This window comes from Aedes albopictus, chromosome 3, assembly GCF_035046485.1.
Source record: "Aedes albopictus strain Foshan chromosome 3, AalbF5, whole genome shotgun sequence".
Taxonomy (NCBI): Eukaryota; Metazoa; Arthropoda; class Insecta; order Diptera; family Culicidae; genus Aedes; species Aedes albopictus.
The window spans coordinates 111,381,174-111,402,289 of NC_085138.1; the positions used below are offsets into that span (position 1 = coordinate 111,381,174).

At 42.0% G+C, this 21,116-nt stretch overlaps 2 protein-coding genes across 3 annotated transcripts in view; one reads left to right on the forward strand and one right to left on the reverse strand.

The window, feature by feature from the left end:
* LOC109423405 (uncharacterized) overlaps positions 1-21,116 on the reverse strand; it is a 234,113-nt gene that overhangs the window by 10,250 nt on the left and 202,747 nt on the right. The window lies entirely within an intron of this gene.
* LOC134291116 (uncharacterized) lies at positions 13,619-16,852 on the forward strand. 2 transcript variants are annotated; one of them, XM_062858439.1, is made up of 4 exons: positions 13,619-14,041; positions 14,103-14,407; positions 14,473-14,730; positions 14,791-16,852. In XM_062858439.1, exons 1-4 carry the CDS (start codon positions 13,777-13,779, stop codon positions 15,007-15,009), a joined length of 1,047 nt encoding a protein of 348 aa, XP_062714423.1. In that variant the 5' UTR covers positions 13,619-13,776; the 3' UTR covers positions 15,010-16,852. The 2 variants fall into 2 exon arrangements, with proteins under 2 accessions (XP_062714423.1, XP_062714422.1); XM_062858438.1 differs by having other exon boundaries at positions 14,473-16,852.

A 21,116-nucleotide genomic window follows, 5' to 3' on the forward strand; every position in this document is an offset into this window, starting at 1 on the left:
TCAGCAGCCGGTTCACGATTTTCACGAAATCCGGCTAATTTGTCTGTTTTGCGGAAGACATGGATGTTATACTAGACATTTGGATTCATTCAACATTTGGATCGGCAACAGAACTGTGCACTCGCTTGAAACATGAAGCAACAAAGGTCAGATTTATGGTGAACGCGTCAAAAACGAAGTGCATGCTGGCTGGAGGATATGTTATGAAAGACGGAGACATTTTCGAGGTAGTGGATGACTTCGTTTCTCTCGGATCCTCTTTAGCGACAGACAACAACGTTAGTCGTGAAATACGAAGGTACATCAGTAGTAGAAGTCATGCCTACTATGGACTCCAAAAGAATCTGTGGTCGTAAAGGATTCACCACTGCATCAAATGCACCATGTAAGACGCTGATAATACCAGCGAAAAGGTTGTACAGAGGCACGAAAATTGAACTCTGCTCGAGGAGGACATGCAAGCACTCGAAGTTTACGAGTGTCGAGTGCTTAGGACAGGACCATCTTTGACGGAGTGCAGGAGAACGGTGTGTGGCGGTGAACCACGAGCTCGCTGCACTCTACAGCGTACCCAGCATCCGGAAGTGGAAAAATCTGGAAGGATACGATGGGCAGAGCATGTTGTGAGAATGTCAGACAACAACCTTGCAAAACACACAAGAAATCTGGATGGTATAAGAAGATCTGTAGGGCAGCGTACAAGGTGTGTAACGATGTCATTATTTGTATGTTGTTCATTAAGTATTTTTGTTCAGATTATCATAATATTAAAATAGCAAATCATTTACAATTATTAGAAAGCCTTAAAAATTTGAACCAGCCTAAGCCGAATTCACCGCCAAAATGTTCATTTGTTCATCCGCCACTTTTCGTTTGCGCTAAAAATTAAATGAGTCCCCACTGCAGAACGCGCGCAATTTTACGACACAGCGTGATCAGAGATGCTGGGTTTCTCGCTTTACTACAGCGTACATCGACCCGTTGAGAATCCTTTGAAGAGATATTGACCTTTCCCCGATTTTTTTCCTCCCATGATTTGAGCAGTCGGTAAGGTGGCTGATTAAGACTGTTCGTAGAATGAGATGCGAAAATGCGCGAATATGACTGTTGGGAGCGGGAGAGCAACCTTCGGGATCGCGAATATCACTTCGTGATTTCCGGTGACGAAATTAATTATATGACGGTTGATCTGAGGATCCTCAAGTTTTACAAGATCACTTCGAACTGATCTGTGGAAGAGGCAGGAGTGGCCCAAGTTGTTCTCGCGCCGTGGTGTTGTAGAAAAGGTAGTGAATGTGACTTTGAGAATTGTTCGACCAGTGGATCTTAGTTAAAACCCTTTCCCTTAGTTCTTTTCCCAGTTAGATTTTCTGTGTGCGATATTCAATCGGCGATGTGTTATCGTGTGTGGCTTTGTGGAAGACAAGGTAATTTCGTCTTACTTGTGGTTTTGTTGATTGTGCTTAAACGTGCTATGTGCAATAATTGTTCAAATTTAGATTCGTGGCAAAGGCCGTCAGAACGCCCGACACACCACCATCGAACCGTCAGTGGCCATTCTTGACCCCACCATCAGGCTCCGAAGTTTCCCCGGAGCACGCCGGAAGAGGGCCGCGTCCGTTACTACACGCGCCCTAGGCAGGGCATATCGGCAACCAGTTAACAAGCGATCACGTTTTGGGGACGACCAACGGAAACACCGACGCACGTGCAGCGTCTTCGCTACCAAGCAGCCATGAATAGGTAGATGACCATCGGTTCACCCCCATGACGAGCAGCAGCGGCTAGAGCGAACACTACCCTCCCGCCGGCGCACAGCAGCAGAGTTCACCGCCACCCCCTTCCCGTTCATCCATCGAGCGGGCGCCGTCATCGCGGTCATCCACCAAAAAGGTCGTGAGTACTCATGAATTTTTCTTATCCATGCGCATGTGATTTTCTTTTCCACGCCGCAACATAGTTACACGTTGCAAGGCGTAAACACGGCATTTTCCATGCTCGCCGTGAAGTGAATTTGATTGAACAAAACCCCATTGCGTTTGCATGGCAAACGAGGGATTTGCACGTTGGAAACCACACCACAGCCAAGCACACACGATAGGTAGACAGATAGGGACCAGATAGTATGGGAAAGGTATAGCGAGAGCGTAGCGAAAGGAAAGAGCGAAGAAGAATGAACACTATTGTATACAAGGTTGGATGGAATAAATAAGCTTATAGGAATTTCTGTTTTATGGTACACAGGGAAAAATTTCTACTCAATGACTGAGTTGGTCTTACTCAGAAATCGAAAAATCCTTTGTTTTCTTACTCAGTTTCCGTTAAAAGTGGGACAACCCATTGCCAATGGGTTGTCCCACTTTTAGCCGAAACTGAGTAAGAAAACAAAGGATTTTTCGATTTCTGAGTAAGGCCAACTCAGTCATTGAGTAGAAATTTTTCTCGGTGTAGCATGGTTGGGAACATTTCAATAAACCCTATAGGAAATAAGAATTCAGTAACAAATTTTGAAAACGACGTATAATCAATGGTGTAGCATTGATTATACGTCGTTTTCAAAATTTGTTACTGAATTGATACCCGTGCTTTATTTGTGGTCCCGATGTAGTGAAACTGGTCGGAGGTTTTTCATGTCACACGTGTTTCGTCTGTAGTTTTCCATTGTTCTTTGTTTTACTGGGGAGGTTGGCTCCGAAACCAACCGGGCAACTTTTTATTCGGACACAGGTTGGTCCGAAGGGAAATTGTAGACTTGGCCAGTGATGAGAAACCCCGTCATCCCTTTTTCGTCATCGACCGAGGGTTGCGATCACGTTTCTGGCAGTTATATTATTAAGTCGCTATTAGTAGCGGAATTTTTGCGTTCAGTTTTAGTCAGCCACCTTACTTCCCGTCCAAATTTGGAAAACTGAGCCTTAATCCCCTGAAGGTCTCAACGGTCGGGCAACCCTACACTTGGTGGATGGTCTCCCTTGGGAGTGGCGCTTAAGCCATCCTACTTTATAAAAGGGAAGTTAGCGAGGCTGACGGTTACAGGTGGGCGGATCAGATGAAAAGAGATCTGGTGAACGGTAGTTATAGCTTTTTTCCACGTTCAAAAAGTGTCAATTTTTCAAAGACTTTTGAAGCATTTGTATATTGTTGATAAACGTTCAAAAACACTGGTTTCCAAGATAAGACAGTTCAAAAATTGGATGTCTAAAAAATAGTGTTTTACTAGGACGGTTCTGGTTTCGCGAAAGGGATCCGGGTAATTTGACCGAACGTCGTTTGGCCGAACGCCATTTGGCCGAACACCATTTGGCCGAACGCCATTTGGCCGAAAGGGTCATTTGGCCGAATGCCATTTGGCGAATGCCGTTTGACCGAAAAATGAATGATGTACTTAAGTGACCATACCAATGTTCCCAGCGTCAGTATAACTTGAAAGAACATCCTATGAGTCAAAGAAGGAAAAATCTATGATAATATATAGGGTAGAAGCTTCAGTTTTGGCCAGTCCGGAGTTTTGGCCATAGTGCGATATTGAGCCTGTTGCGATCTAAATCGGCGTAAATTTATGTTTTACTAGTAGATCCTAATACAATATGATGATTACAGCTGTGAAAACCACACATTTTGATTAAAAACTGGAAGAAAAAAATATATTTCCTTAAAAAATCTGCTCCCATATATCTATTTTGGCCATGGTGCTTCTAATTTGGCCACTCCCATAAGAAATACACGTGATTGGCCAAAATAGAAACCAAACTTAAGAATATGGCCAAAACTGTGGCAGAGCTTCTATTTTGGCCAGTGCCACTTTTAATACAAAAATCAAGTATTGGCATGATTTCTGCATGTTTCCTTCAAAATATAGATTGAAACCTTTCTTTTGAAGCATTGGTTGTTTTCATAGGATTACTGGTTATTTTTATACAAATGATTTCCCTTAGACTGGCCAAAACCGGTGCCCGCACCCTAGGCATTTTCAACGCTAACTAATCTTTGAATGTCAAAACTAGAAAGAATAGCCTATTGTTAAAAGAAGGAAATATTTCCGATAATCATTTTGTCAGTTAGAATGTCAAACATTTCTGAAGTCTTTTGATCACGATTCGGCCAAACGGCATTTGGCGAAATTATCCTTTCGGCCAGATTGCAATCGGCCAAACTGCGTTCGGTCAAACAGCATTCAGCCACCCGCAAAAGAAAAACCAATCGAGCCTTAATTTGTACCAATGATGTACATATAATAGGTTGAGAAATAGTCAAAGTTTGAGAATTTTTGATGCACTCTATGAAAAGTTATAGCTTGTTGAACTTTTTTGTTAGAGGAAAAAAATGGCCTATCCCAAACATTTTGGCCACCCCCTGTATGGGATCTAAATATATTTCTTCAAGAACTTTATAGCGCATAAATGTCAGTACCGTCAAACTGGACCATTATTTAAAAAAAAACAAGCACACGTACATATAAGAGCAGCCAATATTTCACTCGGCTAGAATTTTCCTGGAGCCGTCCCTGGCCACAAATGTAAACCAAGCACATCACGTCCCGATAGGTACCTTCCCCGAAGATGTTCGCATTTCATTCATGCAAAGTTCACGCCAATGCTCCTTCCACAATCCACACTCCAATCGAGTGGAGCGTAAAGAGACGCATAAAAAAGGCGAACACGGGCCATCGGAATAAAATAAAATTTGATTGTTCTGGGGGTAATTTAGCAGGAATTTTCAGTATTCCACATATCCACTTTGGTTGTAATCTGGGTTCTGTCTCTCTATCTCTCCGTGTGTACTGAGGTCTGAGGATGGTCCCATTTACGCCGTATATGGGCGAGGGTGGAGAGCGAAGTGATGAACTTTAATCCAATCTCGCTCCTTCGGATGAACGGATGGCGACGACGACGACGAGGAATGGTACAATATGCGTTTGAAACCGGTCAAACACATTTTCCTTCTGGGACCAAGAATGCGTGGCGGCAGACGATCGGCCCTTGGAGGGGACGGGCGGGTAGGTGATTGTTTTCAGTTGTTGGATTGTTGAGTGGCGTCCCGAAGACGATCCCGTCCATGGGGGTCTTTACGACGCGACGGAACGGGAAGGAAATGGTAATTGTGTGTGCTCAGAGGAAAACGACCCAACGAGAGAGGTCAATTCAGTCATTCTGAACCAATTAAACGAGATCCCGAAAATATCTTCGGCCGATTTGGGATATGCAAATTATTCACCTATTATCGTAAAAGGAATGATCATGCCTCGGTGATCGAGACTTATCCGAAAGAACTTATCACGGGTTAATGGTGTACCGAGAGTCTGGTCCATATACATGGGAGGGAAATTACTCGCGATTAAACGTCGGAAAACTCGTTCCAGCATAATTATTATTCCGAGGATTGAATATATGACCCGGTTCGGCACACCACACCGCTCCGTGGTGGATTATTTATGTGAGAACGAAGGCCCGATGCATTACGGTCGATGCGGGTTATTGGTCAGTAAATCTTTGCTACAGTATTCGGAGCACTTCGCTGGATGCTTATGCCAGTTTGATATGGTTCTCCATGTGTGTAAACCTATGATTTGCAAGCATGCATCATCTCCGGAGAGTTGTTCAAGGTAAGGTGAGTGAGTTGAGTTTTGATTTTATTAGGTTTCTTATACCAATTTTTCATTAATATTTCACTTACTACTTTCAAACCCGTCCTTAGAGTAAGGTGGGGCAAGAGTACGTTCATATCGTGTCCAAACTAAATGGTTTTTCAGGCATAAGGCTTTCTCAAAACTACCTAGATAAGAGTTTGCAACTTCACAAATATGAAAATAAAGTTTTCTAAAAAAAAATCGATACAAAATATAGGTTTTAGAGCACTCGCCTCCGAATCACAGAAACGGCTGGTACGACGACGAATTTCAACAGTTGAAAAACGAGAAGAATGCAGCATGGTAATTACCAAGATTTGGGAGGAGGAAGTATTACCGGAGGTATGGATGGAAGGTATCGTGTGTCCCATCTACAAAAAGGGCGACAAGTTGGATTGCGGGAACTACCGCGCGATCACACTACTGAGCGCTGTCTACAAGATACTCTCTTAAATTTTATGCCGCCGACTATCACAGATTGCAAGAGAGTTTGTCACAAGGGGATTTCTTCCCACTGGCATGAGACAAAATTTAATTAAGAATTAGCTAGAACACATGCAAAAGCGCTGCCGTGCTTACAGACAGCCTGAACAGGTCCGCGGCTTAGCATCAAAATTCACTAAAACGATTCTAGTCCGCGATATCACCAGAGATAAAAAGAAATACTGAAATTTAACATGCGTAACCCATTTATTTTCCCACCCCAATATAGCTTAAATCTAAAGGTTTTTTGTACTTATCTAAATGTTGTAAGTGTGCAAACGTGTGGGAGTGTATCCATCGGCGACGTCACCAGCCATCCGGATGGCAGGACCCAGTCAGAAGCGCCGGACCAGGGTTCCACTGCGTCGCGACCATGGCCGTGATGGTCACTACATCTTCCACGACACGTTCGTTGGCGTCACTCAATAGGCCTGAGAGTGGGATCGAAAAGCACTTAGATTCGCGCACATAGATCACCAGTTTCTACTTGCTCACCGATCTCATAAGCACTAAAATCTACTCCATTATCAAATCAAGTCCCGTATATATAATGAAAACTGGACGACTTGCATGCATTACACGGTTTTGTCTAATAAAATTATCACGCAATTGCCGACCTTATCGCGCACTACTTGGTATTGCTTGTAGGCTAGATCATACGGAACTAACTGGATCGTTCAGAGATGCATGGGTGTAGGCAAAATTCTCATTTGGTTTATTCACCACTGCCAGATTCGTATTACTATTCGGCAAATGAGTGGTACGCTTCTACATCTCCCGATCATCGCATTTTGTGCAATTTTAGTACTGGTGAGCTGCACTCTAGCTGATTGTCTGGAGAGATCGGCATCGGCCTGTCTTCAAAGAGGATCCCACCTCATAGGTACTCGGAGAATTAGAGATGTATTTGCGTTTTGAAGATGGGTTCTGTGGTTCTGTTGTGGGGTGTAATGGTTTACAGATTCGAGAACCTCAACATTTATTTTTATTCTGGTGGGTTGATCTCCATTCCATGGTAATCGGGTAAAAGACTCTGTCGCATGCTAACATGTAGCAGGTGACAACACCCCCACACCAAATGACAACAATCAGTTCATCACTTGTGATAAGAAATGATTGTTGGCACTCGTTTAGTTCTACTAATCCCTTTCAAATATGTATCATTCCAGTTGTCAAAGGACGTCCGATGTCTCAAAATGTTAGTTTGTCAAGTCAGAAGTAGTTCTTATCTACACAGAATTTGGTTGGCTCGCGAAAGAAACCTGAAGCATTGTAGAACTCCTTTTCTTGTCTCTAAAATTGGACTTATTTCAACTGCCGTCGCAATTGATCAGAAGTGTCTCATTTTAGTAGCCTTCGCATATCCTACCCATTCCGCTTTTTTTTTTGATTCCTTCCTCTTCTGTAGATTATATCTTGACACATTTTGGTTTCATCAGTTCGTTTTCTAGGGGTTTACTCAGGGATCAAGTCTTGAGCAGCAAAAATGCCCAAATTTCTCCCTTCCTCGTCTTCAAGCTCATAAGATGTCGCGCCACGACGGGACAAAATCTTGCACGGTACATACACGGGTCCGAGTTTTGCCGCGTAGTTCTCCGCCGCGTTGGAGAGCTTAAAATTCTTCTTATAGACTTTTTGTCCTATTTCGAATGCGAGTGGATGCGTTTTATGTTTCGTGTCGTAACTCTTCTTATATTTCTCGTACTGCTTCGCGTTATTGTTAACGACGTCTTCGTATAGCGGTCCTATCATTCTCGACCTGCGCTCAACAAAACTCGCGTCTGACGGTTCAGAAGTACGATCATTCTGTAAATGATCCGGTAACTCGAAAATCATAGTTTCGAGAAAAACGACTTTGAAAATTTGACAATTTTTCATGCAGTTGTTCCAAAGGTATGGAGCCTTGAAAATGATAATTTTTTCGCATGTATTGCTTATTCAGCTTCTACTCTTTCTGCTACAGGAAAAAGTTTTGAACTATTTTGGTTTAAACTTTTGATAAAAACAATAAATGGTTAAAAAATTGTCGAGTTACCTAGTTATAGCACTCAAAATGCAACAAAAATAATGGAGGAGATGTACTGAGATACCTAGTTCTTACCACTATTGATATCATACTTTTCAAATTTCTTGTTACAGTATGCAAATTTAATAGGGTTCACATATTGAAATTAATGTGTAATCACTGAATTTGCTAGGATGCCCGCTATATCACCACATGACACCTCAAGTGTTCATAAAATAGTCGTCTACGAACAATCACAGTTTTAGCTAAATCAATACAAGTAAAAGATTTTCCATTTTTTGGCCTAAAATGTAAAACAGTAGTAGATTTTCAATCTACTAACAAAAGAATGACTAGTAACATTTCCACGTCCAAGCGTTTGATAGATTTTAACCTGTGCGATTGGAAATAGATATGATTTTCTCAGTTACCTAGTTATAGCACTCAGTTCTTGTATTCTACACTGAGATACCTAGTTTTGAAATTGGTGAATATTTTCGTCGTTTATAATCATATTTCATTGGTCTTTGGATATATAATAGAGCTCAAAAAGCTCGATATAATGGTATATTCAACTCAAAAACGTCAAATTTCGAGTTACCTAGTTCTAGCATTAAGGGGACGACTTGTTCATCGATTTCAAATCGGCGTATGAAACAATCGATCGAGACCAGCTATGGCAGGTTATGCACGAATACGGATTCCTGGAAAAACTGATTCGATTGATCAAGGCGACGATGGATCAAGTGATGTGCGTAGTTCGAGTATCAGGGGCACTCTAGAATTCCTCCGAATCTCGCAGAGGTTTATTGCAAGGTGATGGTCTCTCGTGCTTACTGTTCAACATTGCATTAGACGGTGTAATAAGAGCGGGGATTAACACGAGTGGGACGATTTTCATAAAGTCCGTTCAGCTGCTTGGTTTCGCTGACGATATTTATAATAGCTGGCAAATTTGAGACGATGGCGGAAACGTACATCCCACTAAAGAATGAAGCCAGGTGAATCGGATTAGTCATTAATGTGTTGAAGACAAGGTACATGATGGCAAAGGGCTTCAGGGAGGAATCACCGTGCCCGCCACCCCGAATTTCATGAAAATCCCTGATACTTTCTAAACTGTCTCTGAAATGCCTTGAAATGACCCTAAAACTCCGTGCTATGCCCTTTAAAAGCTCTTGAGACCACCCTGAACTGCCCGCATTCGTACAACAGTCCCATGTGAATAGGAACCAGCAAACATAGGACTGTTTATTTATATTTATATTTATTTATATTTATTTATATTTATTTATATTTATATATTATATAAAATATTCTATAAAACGGTTACGCAGCGTCGAAGTTTGTATATTGAAGTCGAAGATAGGAAAAACTTGGCTGAATTTCATTGTCATGTATCTAGTCGGATCATGCTGCCCGTATAAAGTATTTGAGCTACCGAGACTAACGAAACTTCTGTTACGTAGGGGCCGCTCAGGGGCGTAGATATCGATGTTTGCCAATATGTTATGCGAATCGATTTCACCTTTGAGCAATTTTGCAACAAAAGTGGCTTGCGACGCATAACGCCGGTCTTCCAGAGTATCGATCCCCAATAAACGACAGCGTTCCGCATATGGAGGCAGGTTTTCCGAATCACGCCAGGGAAGATTTTGTTACCGACAATAACGGCAACAACGGGAAACCAAGCAAATATTTTTTTTTTTGTTATTGTATTTGTTAGTAATTTTGTGTTTGGAAAAAAATAATAAAAAACGTTGTAAGGATAAATGTTAGTAAAATTAAAAATTGTTAAAATAGTTGTTAGTAGTGATAAAAAAAACTAATTGGGAACCCCTGCTCCAATAGAAAACTCATATTCAAATTAGTTAAGAATTTCTAATGTATGCCCCCCCCGATGGAGTACTAGATTGGTTAGAAAGGGGAACAAAATGTATATGTATAAACACGAAATCCGGGATGAAAAGACATGTCAAAGGAGGAGCAACGGAGGGGGGGGGGGGGAAGAGGAGAAGGAGAGGATCTTGGATTTTGGAGGAGCAAACTGGGAAGGAGGAATTAAAGGGGAGTCGTTTTCGGGATAGCAAGTGAACGAGAAGTTCGAGAGAAGTGCTTGAGGAAGTATTGCGATGGTGATCTCAAAGAGGGGCCCACGTGACGAAGTTTGTGCGATTTTCGAGGTGACAAGTGCTCCAGCGTTCGGACTATTTTCGGACTGGCAAGTGCTCCAGAGGTCGGAGACCTCCTAAACCAGATTCGCGGGTCAGCCATTACACACCCGAAACGTATTCTTTGGAATTAGCACCCGATCCATTGCTATCCAACGAGGAAGTTAGCCGGACAAATCATCCGGAACGGATCACCAAGTCTTGGGCCACCCTACTCCGGTACGCGAGCCTCACCTTGTGATTACGGTGCACATCTCGTGAAGCACCACTGTCAATCCAGCCGCCCTCCGACGCGACGCCGTCGGTCACCAGTCATGCTGTCGACCATCGGTTCCGAACCCATCCCTTCACCCGAAGCGCCACCGTCTCGGCGCTCGCTGCGGCTATCATCGTGTTGACGCCGACCACGTGCTCCGGCAGGTATGTCACCGTCTCCTCTCCCTCTACCTCACCACAATGGGCCCCAACGAAGAAGATAGAAAAATATGTTTGTATTTACTAACCCACACACCCTAGATACCAATATAGTAGTAGATTAAATCAACTCGGTTCCTTTGATTTCCAAAAGCGAGAGATTAATTCCCCTATAAGTCTGCTTGGCCTTTCCTTTGTTCCGCTAAATTTCAGTTGGCAGGTAAGTGTAGGGTTGCTCAAGTTTCCCCCTGGTCAATGCCGACCCTGAGGTACTTTGAAGGTGAGCTGGCCTGGGCGTATGGACGCCGATGCCACAGGACGTGTGGAGCGTCTCATCGGCAGTTACAATTAGTTACAATTTCTCAGGGCATATCGCACGATTTTTTTCTGCATGGATTCAATTCGAGTGATCCAGCTTATGTGATATGGACACCATACCACAGCAGCAAATTCTAGAATGGAACGTACCAGAGCACAGTACAATGATTTCAAGCACAGTGAGTCTCTGAATCCTTGGCTCATCTTAAGAATAAACCCAAGCTGTTTGTTTGCTCTCGAGACGATGTCGTTATAATGCACGTTGAATGTCAGCTCTTCGTCTAGCAAAACACCCAGATCACGGACAAATTGCATTTGTTCTAGTGTGGCTCCGCACAGTGTATATGGGAAACGAATTGAATATCGCTTCCTACACACCAAAAATCGATTGAGGGTTTCAGCAAAATTTTGCTGAATTTTGCCGAGCTGAAGGCTTCAGCAAAAATTTTGCTGAAATTCAGCAAAGCTTTGCTGATTTGTTCAGTAAACTCTGCTGATCACCAGTAACGTTTTGCTGAAATTCAGCAAACTTTGCTGAAAGTTCAGCAAAAAATTTTGCTGGACCCTTCAGCTCGGCAAAATTCAGCAAAATATTGCTGAAAGCGTTTAGTGTGTACTGAACGATATAACATGGCACTTCTCGACACTAAACGTCAAACAGTTTCTTGAGCACCACGATTCGAAGGTATTTAGTAACGCCTGCAGACAGTGACAATCGTCCAATCCACTAACAACGATGTATACTTTGGCGTCATCGGCATAAAAGAGTCGGGTCCCTGGAGGAAGAATGAGAGATGCATCGTTGACGAAAAGCGAAAACAGTAGTGGTCCAAGGTTGTTCCCTTGTGGCACTCCGGATAGATTTGTGAACGGCCTCGATTCGTACGTGCCAATCTTCACACACAGCGATCGTCTGGTAAGTTATGATTCGAACCAATCAATAAAGCCAGCGGTTACACCACATTTTGCAAGTTTATGGAGAAGGATTCGATGATCTACGTGGTCAAATGCTTACCAGCATCCATGGCACGTATGCATTCAGTTGAAAAATCGACAAGGTTGGTGACGACGGATCTTTTAGGGAAGAATCCATGCTGATCTGTAGAGATGTAATGTTTGCAGCTATTGAGCAGGGAGTCGTTGATGATGATTTCAAAAGCCTTCGAGCACACGCATAGTGAAGTAATGCCACGATAATTACTCACGCTACGCTTATCACCTTTTTGAAAATTGGAAAGAGATAAGATTCTTTCCAACTGCTCGGGAATACACACTGCCTTAGAGAGCGATTGAAAAGAATTGTCCGCGGTATTTGCAAAGCTGAACATTTCTTCAAAAGGGCTGGTGGGATTCCATTTGGTCCCAGCCAAGGTTGCGACCATTCATTTGCAAAGATTTACATTCATTTGCTATTATCTCAGTTCAGAAGCATGCTATCGAAGGCTTTGAGACATTTGGTCGAAAGACATTTGGTCGAATGACGTTTGGTCGAATGACATTTGGTCGAAAGTACGTTTGGTCGAAAGGACATTTGGTCGAATGGACATTTGGTCGAAAGTTTGTTTTTAGATAATCAATCATACGACATTTGGTCGAAAGTACGTTTGGTCGAATGACATTTAGTCGAAAGCATTTATTCGAGCTTTTTTGCAGATCAATTAAGCGCGCTTATTCTTGTCGACATGTATTATCATTAAATTTGATCATATTTTAACACAGGAGCAATGGCGTCTTCGTCCACCCTCAGCACGCTGGGTACTACAAGCGTTTTTTTTTTGGTATGTGTACTTATCTCAGTATATGATGCGACCATTCCCGGGTAAACTTGTTTCCTAGGTGTAGTGGGCGTAGTTAGAGTTGAAGACTTTTAATTAAAGATTTCTCTTTCTTTTGAGCATAGGCTCTTCTTTAATTTTGTTTTCTTATTACACTATGTTTGGATGTTGGAGCTGCTGATTTTTCAGATATTTTTTCTAACTTTAATGCATATGCTGTTCTTCCAAGTTTTTTAATACCATTGCGTTTTTTTGTAGCAAATGCTGATTTTCTCATCAAAGATTTCTCCTTCTTTTGAACATAGGCTATTCTTTCTAATTGCATATTTGTATTGTGTTTGGATGTTATAGCTGTAATCTTTTTGTCAGAGATTTTTCCTTCTTTTCAACATAGGCTGTTCTTTCAAGCTTTATATTCGCATTTTGTTTGGATATCATAGCTGTGCTTGTTTTGTCAGAGATTTTTCCTTCTTTTGAACATAGGCTGTTCTTTCGAGTTTTATATTTCCACTGTGTTTGGATGTTATTGCTGCTATTTTTTCAATGGATATTTTTTTCTTCTTTTAAACATCAGTGTTCTTTCCAGTAAACTAATTTCATTGCGTATGTATGTTCAAACTGCTGGATTCATATGGGATTCATGGTCATCTTTCAAGTTTTATTAATATACTTTGTTTAGATGTTGAAGCTGTTAACATTTCGCCAGATATTTTTTCTTCTTGTAAAAATAGGCTGTTCTTTCGTGGTATACTGTTAAAATAGTTTTGTCATCAAATACCGCTGAGAAACAGACTTTGTAGCAGTTGGGTCGTTACGCCAATGGTCCACTGCACGAATTTATTCTGGCCTGCTTACTCTCACACAAAATTTGACGTTTGAGCGGTGCCGACACCTCTAAAACGTCAAATTTTCCGTGAGAGTAAGCAGGCCAGCAGAAATTCGTGCAGTGGACCATAATGAATTTAGTATTTGTTGAGTGTTTTCATGGAATCAAACACAAATATTGATGTTGAAGGGTCGTTTTCAATACCACATTGTTTTGCAGTGGTTGTTGCCATGGCTAATTTTGGTAACTATAGAATACTTCATAAACCGTTTTTTATGCTGCATCATAGCACCCCAAATAATCTTCTCAAAACTGTTTTTTCAATCTCAATCCAACTTCGGAAAATGAACGACGAAATTGTCAAAATCGTTTCGGAATGGAGCAGCTCGGAGGACATTTGGATGGACTGCCAGGACGTGGAAGGTAAGCGTAATGACATAGATAATTGCTTGGAAATATATAGAACGAATATGAACCATACTAGAAATTGAAGTTTCGCAAGCCAACGATACCTTGGAGCACGGCACGGAAAATGTTCAGGGAGGTTTTAACGAAGAGACTGCTGAAGATGGATTGCCAGCAACCCCGGCGATACCGCAAAATTGCAAGACAGAGAGCTTTGGAGAAGCAACAAAAGGACCTGCTGATGAAGAAATGAAAAACGAAGAAAGAGCAAAGAAAGAAAACCTTGAAGAAAACACATTGGAACCCGCGTATGAGATAATTACTTCCATACGAGGAAGTCCCAAAATGATCTACGGTGGATTCGCCTATCATCTCAACAAAAAAGTAAGTTTCACATTTCTAGATGAATATAAAAAAAACATATAAATATGTGTGGGTTTTCCTCTTAGATAGACACAGTTTACTATTGGACTTGCGTGCAAAAAAGATGTGGAAATAAGCTGGATCATTGTAGGGCAACACTTATTTCACGGCTGGGAGCAGGATGTCAGCACGAATTTGAGTCCCCCGGTGGCCATACTCACCCACCCAATTTGTTAAAAAATGACTGCCTACGATACAGACAATCATTGAAGAGGCGTTCCAAGGAAACAAATGAAGCTCCATCGGTAACGATTAGCGTTTGCGCTACGAGTGTGCCAAAAGAGGTAAATTTGTTGATTAATCAAATGCTGCTGAGTTCTTATTACTTTAATTCATTTACACAGGTACAAACGATGTTATCGAAACCAGCACAAAGGAAAATTTGCCAGAGAAGCCGAGAATGTAAGAAAACATATCCGGAAGTTCCGGTGACCCCAGAAGATTACGCCAACATCGACGAACGGTATTCCAAAACTTTGGACGATCAACCATTCTTGGTGGGACATAAGACTGTCGAAGGTGGTGTAATATTGATGTTTAGCACTGCAGGTAAATTGTTTTAGTAGCTTAATCCCATAAAAATAACTATTCAAATAAAAATTTTAGACAACGTCCAACGACTGGCTACATCCAAGCTATGGATGCTCGATGGCACTTTCGCCACTGCGCCACAAAATTTCCGCCAAATATATTCGGTTTTGGCGCACATAGGAAACGGAGAGTCAGCAAGATTCCTTCCGCTGGTATTTTTTATGCTTCAATCTAAGTCGGAGAAAACGTATTCAGCAGCGTTCCAGCTGCTTAACGATTTTGCTGTGCAAAACGGTGCCGAGCTTGATCCAGAAGTAATTATGACCGATTACGAGAAGGCAGCCATCATTGCGGTCGAATCAGTATTTCCCGAGAGCCGGACGCAGGGGTGTTTTTTCCATCTATGTCAGAATTTTTACAAGAGAATTCAAAAATACGGGCTGGTTTCGGCATATGCAAAAGACAAAGATGTTTTTATGTCATTTAAAATGACAGAGGCACTGGCGTTCGTGCCTCCAGAGGATGTACCAGAAGCGTTTCAAACCTTGCAAAAGTCAGCGCCAGCTGAAATGCACAGATTTTTTCAGTAAGTAGCATACATAGTATTATTTTTTCTGTCAAAATCAACATTTTTCTTAATTACAGATATGTCGAAAACATTTATGTTCTCGGTTGTGTAAGACGAACAAAGCAGGACGGCAGCGTGGTCAGAAGTAAACCTTGTTTCGAACCGAAAATTTGGAACGTATCTCAAAACGTGTTGCACGATAACCCGCGTACTACCAATCGCTTGGAAGGTTGTCATAACCGGTGGCGTATATTGTCCAATTCGAACCCTGGCTTTTATGAAACAGTGGAAAACTTGCAGAGAGAACAAAACCTTACCGGAGGAGAAGTTTTATCAATTCTCCAAGGTGTGCCGGTTCCTAAGCGAAGCGCAAAAGAAGTTCGAAAGGATAATCGGCTCAAAGAACTTATCCAAAAATACAAAACGTATTCAAGTACGCAAGATTATTTACGTGGTGTAGCTCTAATACTTAAAGATTTTTAACTCGTGGTGATTTTGAATATTTCGTTAATTTAGTTTGTTATTGTTATACAGTCGAACTTCCATGAGTCGATGTTCCTTGACTCGATATCGACTCATGGAGGTAATTTTTTCCATACTGAAAAATAATATCTGGGTTACTATGATGGTCCCCCTAAAAAGCTTCCCAAAGGATTTTTGTTCCACTACTCGATATTTCCTTGAGTCGATGGTCCCTTCAATATCGACTCATGGAGGTTTTACTGTATTATAATTATTCTCAATAGTAAATACTGAAAGAAAATAGATGTTGCATATCCATTACAATTACCGTGTATTTTTTCATTATTTATTATTCGTCTCTCTATGTAAAAAAACCGTGTACCTCATCCAATTTGATTACTCATGCTATGAATGTCAAAAATCTGTGTTTTTCAGAACGAGTAGAACATTTACTGAAGAAAGAATGTCGATTAGAATAAATACGATAATTGCTTTAAAAAAACAAGTTTTACAATGAGTTACAATCTCTACCATACAACATTTTAACTGCAAACGAGGCCATTTCTAAGCTAAAAAACTCCAATATCATAGAAAATATGATATCTAAATCCATTTCTCCATATCCATCATATATTCATTATTTTTCCGTTTAAATGTCTTTTCGTCAGTGATTGCCTTTCTACCAAATGTCCATTCGACTAAATGTAATATGTTTCTCTTCCATAAAATTGTTTTCGACCAAATGTCCATTCGACTAAATGTCCGTTCGACCAAATGTACTTTCGACCAAATGTCATTCGACCAAACGTCATTCGACCAAATGTCTTTCGACCAAATGTCATAGATTCATAACGTATACCAAAGTCGTGAGCAAGCTGTGAAGGCAACTCTCCACGCGGTGAATGTAAATTTCATTCACGCTGTGGAAAGTTGCCTTCACAGCTCGCTCACGACTTTGGTATACGTTTGCGACCCCAATGTTATTCGGCAAACTTTCAGATAAAACTACAAGGTTAAATTCATCCATACATTGTTTTTCGATAGCATGCTTCTGAACTGAGATAATAGCAAATGAATGTAAATCTTTGCAAATGAATGGTTGCAACCTTGGTCCCAGCTACAAAATCGTTGAAGGCGCGTTTGAACTGTGCAGCAAAAAGTTCACATTTATCGGCGGCACAGTTGGCTGTTACCTCGTCAAGGTCGTCAAGGTACATCGATGTTGGTAGGCCGTCTTCATTTCTTTTGGAGTTTACGAATGATCAAAATCATTTTGGATTGGTTCGGAGGCTGTGCTCTGTTCGAAACTTATAGCGAGAATACAAAAACGCGTTGTAGCTCCTGTATTCTCGAGTTGTTCTGTTCAAATCTAATTTAGCTTGTTGCGATTGATGATTACAATAGTAACGCAAAGCAGAAGATCAGCGGCGTTTCAGCAGACGAAGTCGACCATTGGACCAAGGCGGTTTGCTGGGTCCAACTGCTTGCAGCACGGAGTTAGTGAAGAATCCAACAGCCTCGTCAATATCTTCCATTAGCTCGAGCTGGCTCCAGTTGATTTGCATCAGTTCTGCATTCAAAGACTCGAAATCAGCTTTTTGAAAGTTGTATCCAGTATAGTCGAGTAACGTATCACATGCAATCGGTACAGGACAAGAGACTTGGACCTCAATCGCTGGATGATGATTGTCAAGCGCTGTCAGCACTACACCGGCTTCGGAAAGTGAAATATTCTGCAAAACTTTAACGTCATTAACAAGAACGAGATCGAGTGTCGAGTTGCTACTGTTCACCACTGTAGGCAAAGCCCATGGAAACAGAATCCGTCCAACAGTGCCGAACTCGAAGGACACAGCCGGGAACGATGCAGATCTACCAAAAGCTAATTGTCTATATCCGCGGACCAGTGGACATGAGACAGATTGTAATCGCCAAACTGGAGCACCAAGTCGTTATCCGACAGGTTGTTGTGGACAGCAGCTATAGAGTCGATGTGACGATGAATGACATCAAGGTCGTTTTTTCGATCTGGCGGAAGGTAAAACACACCGATGATGCTTACGTTGCAAAACCAGTACAAAACGAACGAAGTTAAGAGCGATAAAAAACAACAATCACTTATGAACAGGGCTGGTAGCGGATGCGAATAGGAGCAGTAAACCACACTTGAAATGACACTGAAATCTCTGAAATTCCATTGAAGCGTCAACGTAACCTGTCGTAACGCGCTCATAAGGCATCTGAAATCCCCTGAAACAACCAACTGAAACGCCACTGAAGGCCCTTGCCATCCCTTTTTTGGGCTTGCTGACTTAGTTTATGCACAAAATTCCCTATTTTTGCATTTCTTGTACAATAAGTGTACCCAATAAACGATTTTACGAAAACGGCTCGGTGGATCAGTCGTATATACCAATCCAAAAGCTATGGCCTTTTCAGTGATCAGAATCAGAACTAACCGTGCATAAAACTGAATCAAGCCCCATCATGTGACACATGAAACTGCGGCAATGTTTGTAACCTTTACCATGGCTGACAAATTTTGACCAGAAATGTCGGCACAAAATTCAAGACGGCAGCCTAATATTCAAGATGACGGCTCCACGTTCAAGATGGTGTTCAATAGAGTTTAAAACCTGTACATGGTATGGGGGAAGATGTCTGGACACCAAAAAACGACCAAAATATCTAAGATGGCGGTCTAAAACCCAAGATGGTGTCTCCAAATTCAAGATGGCGGCTGTTTCATGGAGTTTTAGGCTCTAAAACCATTCAATATGGGTATATTTGGTATGGGGAAGTTGACCGGAGTTTGAAAACGGCGACCAGAATATACAAAATGGCGTCTCAAAATTCAAGATGACGGCTGTTTAATGGAGGTTTAGGCTTTAAAATCATGAAATATGGATTTATGTGATATGTATAAGGTGTAAGGACAAGGTACGACAAGGTGATAGACTCTCATGCCTACTCTTCAACAACGCTCTGGAAGGTGTGATGCGACGAGCCAGGCTGAACAGCCGGGGAACTATTTTCACAAAATCCTGTCAATTTGTGTGCTTTGCGGACGACATGGACATTATCGCCAGAGCATTTGGAACGGTGGCAGAGCTGTACACCCGCCTGAAACGCGAAGCAGCGAAGGTCGGACTGGTGATGCATGCCTCAAAAACAAAGTACATGCTGGTAGGCGGAACCGAACACGGCCGGATCCGTCTGGGTAGTAATGTAACGGTAGACGGGGATACCTTCGAGGTGGTGGATGAAATCGTCTACCTCGGATCCTTACTAACGGCTGACAACAACGTGAATCGTGAAATTCGAAGGCGTTTCATCAGCGGAAGTCGGGCCTACTACGGGCTCCAGAAGAAGCCGCGGTCTAAAAAGATTCACTTACGCACCAAGTGCACCATGTACAAAACGCTAATAAGACCGGTGATCCTCTATACGGATACGAGACATGGACCATGCTCGAGGATGACCTGCAAGCACTCGTAGTTTTCGAGCGACGCGTGCTAAGGATGATCTTCGGCGGCATGGAGGAAAACGGTATGTGGCGGAGAAGGGTGAACCACGAGCTCGCTGCACTTTACGGCGAACCCAGCATTTAGAAGGTGGCCAAAGCCGGAAGGATACGATGGGCAGGGCATGTTGCAAGAATGCCGGACAACAACCCTGAAAAGTTGGTATTCGCGACAGATCCGGTTAGCACAAGAAGGCGTGGAGCGCAGAGAACACGATGGGCGGATCAGGGTGGAACGTGACTTGGCGAGCATCGGGCGTGACCGAGGAAGGAGAACGGTCTTGAGAACGGCTGCCACGAACCGTGTATTATGGAGAAATATTGTTGATTCAGTTTTATCTTGAGGTTGATGTAATACTAAATAAATGAAATGAATGAATGAAGATGTGAGGAGTCCAAAAATGGCGACCGGGTTATTCAATGTAGTGGTCTCAAATCCAAGATGGCGACTCCAAATTTTAGATAGTGGTTGTTTAATGGAGTTTTTGGGACTAAACCATGCAATATGGGTATATATAGTAAGGAGAATATGCCTAGAGTCCAAAAATGGCAGCCAGAATGACCAAGATGGTGGTCCAACATACAAGATGGGGGCTGTTTAATTGTGTTTTAGGCGCTATAACCATTCATTATGGGTATATCTGGTATGGAGAAGAAGTCTGGATTTCAAAAATGGTAACCAGAATTTCCAAGATGGCGGACAAAAATAAAAAATGGCGACTCCAAATTAAATATTGCGGCTTTGTTTAAGAGTTTCATCAAAAGCCAGATGAACGATATGATTCCTGGTGCCAATGGTGAATTGGATTTTCGTTAAATGTATGAAAGTGCGATATTCATCAACATGTCACTTCAGTTTTGTTTAAATAGGTTTTCGAAGTCACCAGGAAGACGCTATCACCGCTTGGTGGGTTACATAGGGGTTATTTATGCACATTTTCAATTTGTGCACTCTGAGGCCTTAGCCTAAAAAAGAGATGTCAGTGTATAATTTGATAAATTTTCCCATAATGAAATTTCAAGTTGCTTCTGAGCTTTACAAAACATGTCAGGTAGATTGATGTCCTAGAACTAAAACTATAGGTTTCCAAACTTTGCCATTTTCTATAGAAAGTGATCAGTGCGTCCTTTTTTGTTGCACAGTCAAAACTAAACTGCATTAGAGGTCGGTTAGGACCAGAACTATGTTGGACACTCCTTTCAGATTTTCGACTCACAATTTTGCAGCTCTTGCAGAGTAGGAATATTAAACCCGAAATAAAATGTCCTGATATTCAAGCGTGTTGTCCTCAATATCGGGCAAACACGTCCAATTCCATCACCAGATCAATAAACCCCTAACATCCAGCTAGATAAAACGATCGCAATCAAAGGAAAAGTGATCGAGATCCGATCGGTTTTTAATGCACTGCGTCTCCTTCACCGTCGATGGCTTTAGATAGACCTGCCACGTTTATTGCACAAGTCAATAACTGTCAAACCCTTTCCCGGTGATTTAGTCCTGACGAGTGAGTGGTCCCGGATTGATCGGGGCCCGATCGTGTTCCATATCAGGTAAATGTAGGTAGAGGTACCAGTGTACCACA

What these genes read in the sequence shown, in the direction of transcription:
- LOC134291116 (XM_062858438.1), top strand. Translation starts at nt 13,777, where the DNA reads ATGGAATCAAACACAAATATTGATGTTGAAGGGTCGTTTTCAATACCA. An exon ending in GGACTGCCAGGACGTGGAAG is followed by an intron (nt 14,042 to 14,102) that starts GTAAGCGTAATG and finishes GAACCATACTAG; the next exon opens with AAATTGAAGTTTCGCAAGCC. An exon ending in CCTATCATCTCAACAAAAAA is followed by an intron (nt 14,408 to 14,472) that starts GTAAGTTTCACA and finishes TTTTCCTCTTAG; the next exon opens with ATAGACACAGTTTACTATTG.